This window comes from Pteronotus mesoamericanus, unplaced genomic scaffold, assembly GCF_021234165.1.
Source record: "Pteronotus mesoamericanus isolate MK-2021 breed Mesoamerican mustached bat unplaced genomic scaffold, CSHL_Meso_final scaffold_54, whole genome shotgun sequence".
NCBI lineage: Eukaryota > Metazoa > Chordata > Mammalia > Chiroptera > Mormoopidae > Pteronotus > Pteronotus mesoamericanus.
In genome coordinates this window covers 29,313,460-29,326,543 of record NW_026555321.1, presented here as the reverse complement: position 1 = coordinate 29,326,543, position 13,084 = coordinate 29,313,460, and the positions used below count along the sequence as shown (strand labels likewise).

General features: G+C 36.1%; 1 protein-coding gene across 9 annotated transcripts in view; it reads right to left on the bottom strand.

Moving 5' to 3' along the window:
• TMCC1 (transmembrane and coiled-coil domain family 1) overlaps positions 1–13,084 on the bottom strand; it is a 208,588-nt gene that overhangs the window by 53,980 nt on the left and 141,524 nt on the right. The window contains exon 1 of one of the 9 annotated variants that reach the window (XM_054595563.1): positions 8,223–8,406. The exons of 7 other annotated variants lie outside the window; for them this stretch is intronic. In XM_054595563.1, coding sequence (XP_054451538.1) covers positions 8,223–8,264 — 42 coding nt within the window. In that variant the 5' untranslated portion in view covers positions 8,265–8,406. Of the gene's footprint in view, positions 1–8,222; positions 8,407–13,084 lie in introns of those variants that run through there. One more of the 9 variants, XM_054595565.1, reaches the window with a different exon arrangement.

The following is a 13,084-nucleotide window of genomic DNA, read 5'->3' as shown; positions in this document are numbered from 1 at the left end:
AATCCAATAATAAGACGCCATCACATTCAGTGGCCTGATTTCCTTAAGCTCAACATACAAGAGGGACCACCCCCCAAATGGAATTTATTTATTAAAAATTGTGTATTTATTCTTACATGTTTAAACTTCAGTCACCTTCAAAGTACTCTCCATTTGGTGCAATACATTTATGGAGACATTTTTCCCCCTGCTTCAAATAGTTTTGAACTTGTCAATTCTCATGTCTTTTAGTTCTTCTGCCATTTTTTGTTTCACCTCTCCACATAGGCAAAATGTTTCCCTTTGAGGATTTTTTTCATTGGGGAAACAAAAAGTTGCTCAGGGTGAGATTGGGTGAATTGGAAAGGTGGGACAGGGGGGATGATGCCATTTTTTTGGTTAAAAACTGCTGAACACTCAGCATAGGGTGGGCAGGTGCACTCATAAATCAACTACTATGAAATGGGCAAACTCAATGAAAGAGTTAAAAAAAAAAATTCAGGGAGGCTGAATGCAGCCTTTCATAACAATGCCAGCTGGTACACTGATACAGATGGGTTTTAGAACACTCACCTTGGGGGGAAGCCTGTACTACGAGAGGCCCGCCCTGCAGACGGTAATTCCATTTTTGGGGTCCCCCCACGTATTTTAAATATTTATGAAAATCTAACATAATAAAATGACGTGTTCCAAATTTGAAGAGAGAAGAAACCCTGTTCTGAGATTTCAGTATTTCATTAGAGTATACAGACTTGCCATGGTATTCAAATGGGCATATTACCAAGAGATCACTAAACTCTTAACAGTGAAATAAGATAAACAATCTGTGGTTCTAGTGAATCTACTTAGAAAATAAGGTTCCCTAAAGCTTATATAAGACCAGTTCATTATAATTATTTTTTCAAACAGGGAGGTATTAGATGGAGGGCCCTACATTCATTTTTGTTAGGACCATACAGAGTACAGACTCAATAGATGTCTGTGGAATGAATCAGTAAGAAATAAAAACATAAAATCATATCACCTCAAATACATGCTTATATTGTTCAAGTCTACAGCTAGTTGTGGTTGGTTTCTCAGTTGGAATCTTCTGTTTTTTTTTGTATTCAATGTTTTACAGAGCTACCTACGATTCCTAGACAGTATTTATTTATGAACTGATATTAATCCTCCAAGGATGAATTAGTTTCTGTGATTCTACAATCATACAAAAGAATGATAACGCGCCCCTCCACCACAGAATTCCAATTTACAATTGTAAGAGTCCTTAAAAGATGGCCTACCCCACAATTAAGCAAAATTTATTAGAAATGTCTGAGGGGCAAATAAAATCATTCACAACTAAATAGGAGACAAATTTCTTATTTAGGACTAAGAAGCAGTAAATATGAAAGACCTCTGTTTATAAGCCATTATTTAGAAAATCACTATGGAACTGTCTCTCATTTGTTCCTGACTTCAGCAGCCATTCAAGAAATAAACATTTTCCATCTTCCCACAAATATGTTCTGACAAGATTACTTCTATGTGCTTATGATTTGATAAAAATTAATTTACAAAACATTTTAAAGTTGAGATGACATAATTTGTAAACCACTAAGCTAGGAAGACGGAAAAGTCCTAATTAAAATTTCTAATAACTTAGTGCTTCGCCTTGCACATTAAAGGGAAAAGTTTGACATAATAAATTTGTCTAGGGTCAATAGATAATAGAAGTTCTTTCAGTGTCTCTTTGTAAACAAAATTAAGGTGCGGTTATTATTAGGCATTTCATTTATTCTTTTCATTTACTAGAAACTTTTCTCTCAGGGTGCTTTAAGTTGTAATTACATTAACAATGTTTCTAGCATAATATCCTAATATTCAGGTAATATTAATAATGCTTCCTTTCTAGAATTTTAATTTCAAAAATGACTAACACATCCTAATTTGAAAAATGCATTGCAAAGTCTGATATAGGTTAAGCAGACTCTGGTACAGTATCTAAATTATGGTGTAAAGAGTTAGAGATTTGCTTGAAAACCTAGCAAAGTAAACAGCATTTAATTTAGCTCCTGTGTGTGCTTTCTCTTTCACTGAAAATGGTGTTAAAAAATAGTTGCCCTTCAGGACAAACATAAGGAGAAATGAACAAATGGAACTACATCAAACTAAAAAGTTTTGCACAGCAAAGGAAACCATCAATAGAAACCATCAATAAAACAAAAAGACATCCTACTGAATGTGAGAAGATATTCACCAATGATATATTTGATAAGGGGTTCATGTCCAAAATATATAAAGAACTCATACAATTTAATGCCCCCAAAAATCCAATTAAAAAATGGGCAGAGGACCTGAATAGACATTTCTCCAAAGAGGACATAGATGGCCAGTAGACATGAAAAGATGCTCAAGATACTAATCAGCAGAGAAATGCAAATTTAAACCACATCTATCAGAATGGCTATAATCAATAAATCAACAAATAACAAGCATTGGGGAGGATGTGGAAAAAGGGAGTCCTCATATGCTATTTGTGGGATTGCAAATTGGTAAAGCCATTGTGGAAAATAGTATGGAGGTTCCTCAAAAAATTAAAAATAGAACTACCCTATGACTCAGCAATTCTACTTCTGGGTATTTATCTGAAGAAATCCAGAACATTAATTTATAAAGATATGTGTATCTCTCTGTTCATTGCAGCATTATTTACAATAGCCAAGGCATGGAAGTAACTTTTGATGGACGTATCGATCAAAAGATGATTGGATAAAGATAGTATGGTACACATATACAATGGAACATTACTTAGCAATAAAAAAGAACAAAATCTTTACCATGTGTGTCAACATGGATGGACCCAGGGGGCATTATGCTAAGTAACATAAGCCAGAGAGAAAAGACAAATACCAAATCATTTCACTTATATGTGGAATCTAAAAAACAAACTAAATGAACAACAACAACAACAACAACAGCCAACCAGAAACAGGCTCATAAATACTGAGAATAACCTGGTGGTTGCCAGAGGGGAGAGGGATTGGAGAACTGAGTGGAAAAGGTGAAGGGATTAGGAAGCACAAATTGGCAGTTACAAAATAGTCACAGGCATGTAAGTACAGCATAGGGTACATGGTCAGTAATATTGCAATGACTATGTATGGTGCCAGTAGCTACTATACTTATTGGAGAGATCACTTCTGAAGTTATATAAATGTCTAACTGCTATACTATATACCTGAAACTGATATAATATTAAATGTCAACAGTAATTAAAAAATTTAAAAAAGTTGTCCTTTCCATAAATCACATAAATATGGTATAGTTTAATTACATACTGTGATTTCAGCTTTTCATTTGAGAACACCACTGGATTCCAATTCTATAGCTCAAAATTTTAAAAATTCTTTTTAGCTGCTTGACATCTTCAACTCTGATTAAGCATACAATGTCTTCATTATTTTAATAAAAGATCTTTTTAATTTTGATTGCCAATTATTTAGGGCAGATATAAAAAAGGAAAGCATTAAATACACACATAAAATAAACTGGATTACAGCATAAAACAAGTAACCAGATAAGGGCATTAAAGTCTCTGTCTTCTGAAACTGGATAATTGTAAACGTTAGGAAAAAAAAAAAAGATTTTTCAAGCAATAGAACAATCACAGATGTCTCTGGTGTGCAAGCTAGTGGGTTATTTGCCAATCAATATTATCAAAAAAATGATACCTCATTATTCACAGATGCTCATTATTTCCCCATTTTAACCTTTACATTATATACAATACAGTTTTTGTCTTTAGCAAAAGAATTAATGAAGAGGTTGAACAGGACAGGAAATATCTTGGAGCAAACTGTCAGAGACCTTGTTCCAGGCTGTATTTATCTGAATTAGCACTCTTTTCTTTTCTAATTATTTATTTTTAGAGAGAGGGAAAGGAAGGAAGAAAGGGAGAGAAACAGCTATCAGCTGCCTCTTGCACATACTCTGACTGGGGACCAAATCCACAACCCAGGCATATGCCATGACCTGGAATCAAACCAGTGAGTTTTCATTTTGCAGGACAATGCCCAACTGAGCCACACTGGTCAGGGCCGAGTTAGTATTTACTTTCTTTACTCCCTTTATTTACCTCCCTCTCTCCCTCCCTTCCAGTCACTCAGTTATGAATAACCAGTTAAAATCTCCCCCCAAAGACATAATGAAGAACTCTTGTTAAAGACACTGTTGAAATCTAGATACCATGTCTTCAGAGTATCTCTCATTCACTAGACTGATAATTCTATTAAAAAAGAAAATGAGCCCTGGCTGGCTGGTGCAGGCCTGCAAACCAAAATGTCACCCATCTGGTTGCCACTCAGGGCATATGCTTGGGTTGTGGGCTCGGTCCCCAGTAGGGGGCACCTGAGAGGCAACCACACACTCATGTTTCTCTCCTTCCCTTTCTCCCTCTTTTCCCCTCTGTCTAAAAAGAAGTAAGTTAAATCTTAAAAAACAAAAACAAAAAAAGGAAATGAGTTTAGTCTTAGATAATTTTAGAAAATCTATTTAACACTTTAGTAATTAGGGCTTCTTTTATGAAGTACAAAGGGGGACACCCCCCCAAATGGAATTTATTGATAAAAAAATTGTGTATTTATTCTTACATGTTTAAACTTCAGTCACCTTCACAGTACTTTCCACTTGGTACAATACACCTATCAAGGCATTTTTTTCCACTGCTCAAAACTGTTTTTGAACTCGTTGATTTTGTTGCCCTCTAGTGCTTCTGCTATTTTTTGTTTCACCTCCTCCATACTGGCAAAATGTCTCCCTTTGATGACTTTTCACTGGGGAAACAAAAAAAGTTGCCTGGGGTGAGATCAGATCAATAGGGGGCGTGGGATGGGGTCATGCTCTTTTTGGTCAAAAACGAACACTCAGCGCACCATGGGCTGGTGTGCTCATAAATCACCCATCATGAAGTGGCAAATGCACTGAAAAAGTCTTCAAAAAAAAAAATTCACTGAAGCCAAATGCAGCTCTCACAACAATGCCAGTTAGTACACTGATATAGATGGGTTCCTGTAACACTCACCTAGCGGGAGAAGCCTGTCCTACAAGGGGCTCGCCCTCTAGAAGGTAATTCTGGTTTTTTGGGGGTCCTCCTTCATACTTATGTAATCCTGACACCACTGGCCTTTAATGGTAACAATTTAATGCTAAGGAGACTGAAAATGTGTCTCTTTCCCCAAGAATTAACATAAAGTACCTATACCTAAAAAATACCTTTCTACACCTAATTTTAACATTAATTAAAAAAAACAAACACTCCTTAAGACAATGTTTGGGAAACTTTAGATCATCAAGTGAATATTAAAATTATATATATATACACGATACAGTAATATTTTTTACTGATTTAAAATTCAATTTATTAATTGGTAGGCCATAGTTATTAATCTCACGTACATTAAGTTATGCTATGCCCACCCTGGATGGCGTGTTTCAGTGGACTGAGTGAAGGCCTGTGGACTGAAAGGTTGCCGATTCAATTTCCGGTCAGGGCACATGCCTGGGTTGCAGGCTAGGTCCTCAGTTGGCGACATGCGAGGGGTAACCGGTCAATGCAGCTTTTGCACATTGATATTTCTCTCCATCTTTTTCTCCCTCCCTTCCTCTCTACAAGTAAATAACTAAAATCTTATTTTCTTTTTCTTTTATTGATTTTAGAGAGAGGAGAACTGACTGGGGACTGAATGTGCAACCTGACCAGGAATCAAACCTGCGAACTTTTGGTCTGCAAGATGACGTCTAACCAACTGAAACCCACAACGGCTAGGGTTAGAGATATTTCTTTTCAATGGCATTCAATTAAAAAGAAATCCTACAATTACAAAATAATGTGGGCAGACCTTTGCACTTTTCCCATGGGATGTGACCTTTATGTGGCACTCTGAGTCCTACAGAATGATGAGATTTAGGTCAAGCAGCAGTCTCTGAGGGTTTGGATGTGAAGGGAGTTTTATTTTATCTTTCAAAAGGACATTGTTTAATAAAGTGACAACCCAATGCAAATAACACTTATTCAAAAGACAGAGCATCTATATATGACCAAGTGACTACACATGCATGTTCTAAATTCCCATTGTAAATTCTGGGCATTTGTACAGAAAACCTACACAATGTCAACATTGCCAAGGAACTGTCTGGAACATATGCATTACATACATGACTAATATATGTGTAGTGTTGCAAGGTTATTATGGAAGGGCAAAAGGAATTACTAATTTTTTGGAACTGGTTAATATCTGGGGATATTATAATCTTATATATTTAAAAGATAGATATGTCCCTGGCCAGGTACCTCAGTTGGTTAGAATGTCATCCCAATATGCCAAGGCAGTGGGTTTGATCCCCGGCCAGGACACATACAAGAATCAACCAATGAATGTATACATAAGTGAAACAACAAATCAATGTTTCTCTCTCTTCCTTTCTCTCTCTTTCTAAAATCAATAAATAAAAAATATTTAAAATATAGATATGTTCAACATTTATAAAATGGGTTCTATAGTGTTCCACTCTTCTAAAACTCCCATCTCCTAGAATCAGATACATTTTCCGTTCTTGAATGTTTCCTCAAAATGGTCATTCTGTAGTTTAAACGAACTCTTCACAAAGCATGTTGCAATTTCATACAAAGAGGTCGCAGTTGAACCCTAATCTACAGCAGTTTGGTATACCTGATAGTCTTATTAAGAACCCCAGATGCTGGAGCTAGTACCTCGTTTCTAAACATTTTAAATATTGTATCAACGAGAGTATTTTAGTTCATCAGAGTTGATAATAGTTTGAGCAAGAGACAGGTGGGGAGGGAAGCAAGAAAAACAGTTTAGTGTACGATCATTTACCAGGAACTAAGGTTTTTTATTTTTTTAATTTAATGCAAACATTCTCTTCTCATGAATTAAGGAAATCAATGGAGAAAAAATAAAATCAACTGAGAATGTTTAAAGAATGTTTTACATTTCCCTCCCTCCTTTGGACTGTCAATAATGGAGAAAAGGAGTTAACTTCTATTTTACCCCCTATCCTTTTAGCATTCTCTTAAGAATTCTTTTCTTCTGACCACCCCATTTGACCTGGGCTAACATTCTTAATAAAACACAGATAAGTAAACTGACCTTTTATAACCTCAGAATAAGCAGAGATGTGCCAGGATTTAAAAATCCAAGACATAGAACAAACAACAGGAAAAAAGGGTACAGATCAGAGGCACAAATCTCTGTTAACAAAGTTGGCATTTAAATTATTAACCATAACAGATAAGAGAGTAATTTAATATCAGATTTCAGAATAAAAAAATCTGTTTGGATCTTAAGTCCAATGGCTTAATAGCAAACAATATTAATGTACATTAATTTTAGAATCAGGTAAAACTATAAAGAATCTGCTTTGCTTTAGCATTTATCTCTTAGAAATATTTGTGCATTATTTATAAAACCCACTCAAAAAAGCATGATAAAAATCAAGCTTTAGGCTATCTTCTACTCAAGAATATGGATGAAATGTTCTGAAGACAGTGGGTATATTGCATAAAGACCTTGATTATCCCCTATCCAGTTGTATCTCAGGGACCTGTTCTGCTGGTCTGGAGACATAATTAGCACTGAGATACATGCATATTGCTTTACAATTCAGAAAACTGTCAAGTCTTTGGGAAAAATACACCAAAAACCAGTAGCTCAGTGGTAAGAACCTCTTTGTAATGTGAGAAATACTTCAAATGGCTTTAATCCAAAGTCTTATTTGTTCTCCATGCCTGGCACCTTCAAATTTAACCCAAACTTTCCCAAGCTGCAAAAGGCAAACCAAACTCTTTTGTTCATTGAAGAAAACACTTGTTTTCTGGTAATTACTTAGCTTGAGTGAGGACAACACTGGCTCTGCACTGAAGCAGCCCATCCTACAGAAGAGTCGGGACACTCCAGCATGATCTGAGCATGCTCACACAGCCAAGAGCACTCTGTACATTCTGTCCAAATAGTTATGGGTAAAAAGAACTATTAGGAAACAAATAACATGCTTCTCGATTATAGCAACTTCACACGAGTCAGTCCAAAAATAGCACATGCCCGTGGCTGAAATCTATTGCTGAAAAATGCTAAGTTTCAGCAGCTCAGAGCATTTCCTATGTCTGTCTATTCAACCAGCCCCCACTTAAAGCTGTAGAACTATAGAATTAAGAGTTAAAAAAGAAGAAGACAGATACACACACATATACAACATACGGTTTCCGCGGAGAGTGAGGGCTCCATGCTTGTGAGGAAGGAGGAGGAAGAATATGCCGAATAACCCTCGGGTTTCTCCCAGATTTGAACATGCTGTACTGTGGCATGAGGTCAGCAGAGACTGACTCCAGCCCTGTTAGGCTGAATTCTACCCTGACAAAGCAGTATCACTGTAATATGAAGCAGGAGGATCCAGGGCATGTTGGCCGCTGTACAGAGTGGCTGTTCTAGAAAGTAATGGCAATTCCAAAACAAGAGATCTCTGCTGTCACATGAGGTAATCTTCAGCCCAGTTAAGCAATAAGCACCAAAAATAGTTTAAATCCCAAACACAGGCAGCTCAAAATATTAAAAGTTAGGAAAGAACTTTTCTCCTTGAACTTACTCTGTGTCTGGAGAAAACAAACAGGAAATAAAAAATTTGAAGAACTATTGGTTAATTTGATTTGTACCATATGTAATATACTGATTCTAACCTGGGATAAGACACAGTCTTCCAGACACTGTGACTTAGCTAAAGAACCCCAAACGTTCTCTGTGTCATTACAATAGAGCTGGGAGAATATTGTTAAAAAATATTTTTGGTAACAGATATATGCTGAAACTGAAGAAATGGTAAATAATCTCATTTCTCACATGTATCCAAAAGGCAAAGGTTACTACAAACCCAATGCACATTATTGTTTCTTTTTAGTTCACCAAGAAAGCAGGTAAGTGTACAAGTAGAAATTCTTCTTGAAATAAGGGAAAGCCTAAAAAGGTCTTAAATAGGAAAAGGACCCAGAATATGAAATTTCTGTTAAGAGAAAACATGGAGCAATGAAGATCACCCATGACATTTGTGGTTCCCCTTACATTATGAAAGTTACCATATACTCCTGACCAAAAGTTCCTGATCTTTTTAACAAATATAATTTAGCCAGGAAATAGCAGTAAACACAGAACATGGAGATGAAACAAAACTCCATAACAACACAACAGAAAGGTAAATTTTTAAGAAGTTCAAATTTTAAGTGAATTGAAAAATCTGTCTTGTCATACAATCGCTTCCAAAAAACAAAAAACAAAACACAAAACAAACAAACAAAAAAAGGTCTGTCTAAGCTCTCTGTTACCTATATGAAAAAATCCAAAGTCCAAATAGCTATGCCACAAAAAGAAAGTGATGATCGGATCCCTGCCCCACTGTTCCCATTCTGTCTCCCCGTCTTCCAGTCTTTGAACTACCCATTATTGCTATTTTACATGCAGAGAAATGGAATAGAGAGGTTAGTAACGTGGCCAGAGTTTTATGGCTACATGGCAGGTGAGATGTAAAGCCACACTGTATAGCTCAGGCTCCACATGATAAGAGTTCTATCTTTAAGGAATCAGTGGAGACAGTACATGAGCACCTATAATGATGTTCAGAAAAAGTGAGGAAAGTGCATTACTATGAATTGGAAGAAGCTTCAAAATTAGAGGAAGAACCTGAGCTGAGCTGTTCATTCAAATATTTAGGGCACTGTTCTGGGCTCTAGAGACACATCAGAGAACATACAAATTAGGCCCTACATTCTAGCTGGTAAAGAAATTAATAAACAAATATACTAAATATATTCATTGGTAATGAAGAAAAATAAAGCAGAGTAAAAGGGATCTCTCTGATAAAATAACAGAGATCTGGACAGAGATCTGAATAAAACGAGAAGGGTGTTCCAGGCAGAGATATCAAGTTTAAGCCCTAAGATAGGAATGAGTTTGGTGTGTACAAGGCATGCCAAGGAGGCTGAATGAACAAGGGAGGGAATGAGAGTAAATTTCCTGCCTCGGCTGGATTATTTGAGAGAGAGAGAGATATATGTATATGTATATTTGGATTTCATTTTAATTTATCTATGATTTTTTTACTATATTTTTTCCTGAAGTTTTTTTTTTAAGTGGTTGCTGTAAGGGATCACAATATACATGTTTAACTTTTCGAAGACTTAGAATCACTGTTTTACCACTTCAAATGGAAGATAGAAACTTTATCACCATTGTAAGTTTTTTAACCCTCCCTCCTTGTGCATCTAAATACACTGAAAAGTCCTATCAAACAATGGTATAATTTTTGCTTTCAACTGTCAGTTGAGGAATTCAAGAGAAGTATAAATATTCACTCAGGTATTAACAATTTCTGTTGTTCTTCCTTCATTCCGAATTTTCCAATTCTCCTCTGTCTTAAGAATTTACTTTAGCAATTTACAGCAGTCTACTGACCACAAATTAGTTTAGTTTTCCTTCACCTGAGAATGTCTTCGTTTTATCCTCATCTCTAAAGGATATTTTTGATGGATATAAAACCTAAGTTGATGTCCTGTCCCTTTCTCCCACCACTTAAAATATGTAATTCTACTTCCTTCTGTTCTCCAAGACTTTTGATGAGAAATATGCAGTTGTTTGAATGGTTTTTCTCTCTAAGCATGGCGACATTTTTTCTTGTTTTCAATTTATTTCTTTGTCTTCAGTTTTGGTGTTATCATTTTAGTTACAATGTGTTTGGGTATGGGTTTCTTTGTCTTTATCCAAGTTAGGGCTTCTTGAATCTATAAGCTTATCTCATTTGCCAAATTTGGGGAGTTTCCAAGCATTATTTTTTCAAATTAATTTTCTGGTCCATTCCTTTGCCTCTCATTCTGGAACACGGATGACATACATGTTAGACCTTTGCCCTTGCCTCACAAGTCCCTAAGTTTCTCAATAGTTTTTTCAATCTTTGTTTTCCCCCAGATTGGATAATTACTATTTATCCATCTTCATATTCACTGACTCTTCTCTATCATTTTCTGCTACTGATCCTATTGGTGAATTCTTTTTCAGGTCTAAAACTCCCATCTGATTCTTTTATCTCCTTTATTTCTTTGTTGAAACTTTTTTTATTTCAAGAGTGTTTACCCTTACTTGCTGGAACGTTTTTATAACTGCTTTAGAGTCTTTGCCATATAATACTTATGTCTGTGTTTTCTTGGCACAAGCATCTTTGACCTTTTCCATGTGCACTAATTTTCCTGGTTTTTTGTTTGTTTTTTCAAATGTCAAATAATGTTTTATTGTATGTTGTTATAAGATTGTACGTCATCTTAAAATTCTATGGAGATTTTTTATTCTAGCAGGCAGTTAAGCCAGTTTTCTTTAGGCCATAATTTCTAACCAACCTTCTGTGGACTGTGGTTCCTGAAATTCGGTTAAGTTTTCAAAGTTTTTGCAGTGCTATTTGGATCTGTCCCATATGTGCACTACCCTGTTGCCAGACGGGTACCTGGACAGTAGTGTAACCTACATTTCATTTTACAAAGAGGAGGTGTGCTACTTGGGGTTGGTCTTATGCATGCACATCCCATGAGTAAGCTAAGGAGTTCATAATAAAATTTAAAGAGTTTATTTTCCATGCTCCTCCCTCTCACAATCTCCCCAGTATTTTCTACTTCTCTAGGGTCCCCCCTTCCTGCCAATCCAGAAAGCTAGGGCTTTATTTACTTGATTGCTACACAATTTCCATGATAATGCCTGTATCTAGAGTCGAGTGGCTAAAGGAGAAAGAAAGAAAGAAAAAAAAAGCAGTTGGGGTTCATTCTACCTTTTTGGGGATCAAAGCTCCACTAATCAGACAGAAAGGTTCTTTGCCCTCAGACCTTGAGGATCCTGAAAAACCCCAATCTGCTGTCACTACAGAATTGCTTGAGGTTTATGGTGGAAGAGAACAGAGAGAATAGAAAGAAAAAAGAAATACAAAAGGCTGCTGTACTTTTCTCTGAACATTAGAATATCCCTTTCTTATTCTTTGCATCAGACCTGCAATTCTCTATCTATATTGATGCCCACTTCTGGGTTTTAAACTGTGCTGAATTCAGCCCTGGGGATACCAGAGAGGGAAGAATGATAAATTCAACCCTAGTTCTGTAGTATTTAAAAATCTGCTCTTCTTTCCTAAAATACCTGTCTACCTTTCTGAATCTTCAAATAGCTGCTCTATGCCAGGTTTTATAGCTACAGCTAATGGGAGAGACCAGGTAAAATGTGCTTGCTTCATGTTATTCAGAATCAAAATCTTAAGCCACTAAGTGTTCAGGTGACTTATTACATAGCAATAGATAACTGGAATACAGCTCAACTTAAGCAGCAATTGTTTAAATGCAATACATATGAAATCACACATTCTTTACACCTTTTTTCCTAGGAAAGTCACCAGATAATTATAAGGTAGCTGCTACAAATTCAGTAGCAGAATATTCTCTGTCTTCTTACATTGGCTCCTAAGAAACAGATTCAAGTTTAATTACTGAAGTAATCAAAAGGATAGCAATAAAACCATGAAGCTTATTAATGAGAAATGAGTTTATTCTGCTGTGAGATGTAATTTGTCAGTAGAGATCCTGACATCTCATTCCTTCATGTCCTGACTGATCATTGGTCAGAACAGCTAAGAGAATCAGGGGCAGGGCCGGGGGGGGGGGGGGGGGGCGGGTAGTGCAGGAGGATAGAAAAACAAGTTTGGAAGTTGAAAATGCCCCATGGGAGTATTTTTCCTTAGTTATTCTTGTCTAAAATTCCTAAAAGAAGGATTTTTTTTACACTACTGAAAACAAAGTATTTCAACAGCAAGCAGCATTCCATTCAGAATAGCCTACTGTTTGCATAATCAAACAATGATTTTTCATAAACTTTGCCCAATATAAGCCAATCACTATGAAGAAACTAGCTGTGTAGATACTATTTCACACTCATGAACAGGCAAAAATTTAAAGTGGCTGTTAAAGATGTAGAGCCATGGAAACTTCTAGACACTGTTGATGGGAGTTTAAGTTGGTACAGTCATTCTGGAAGCA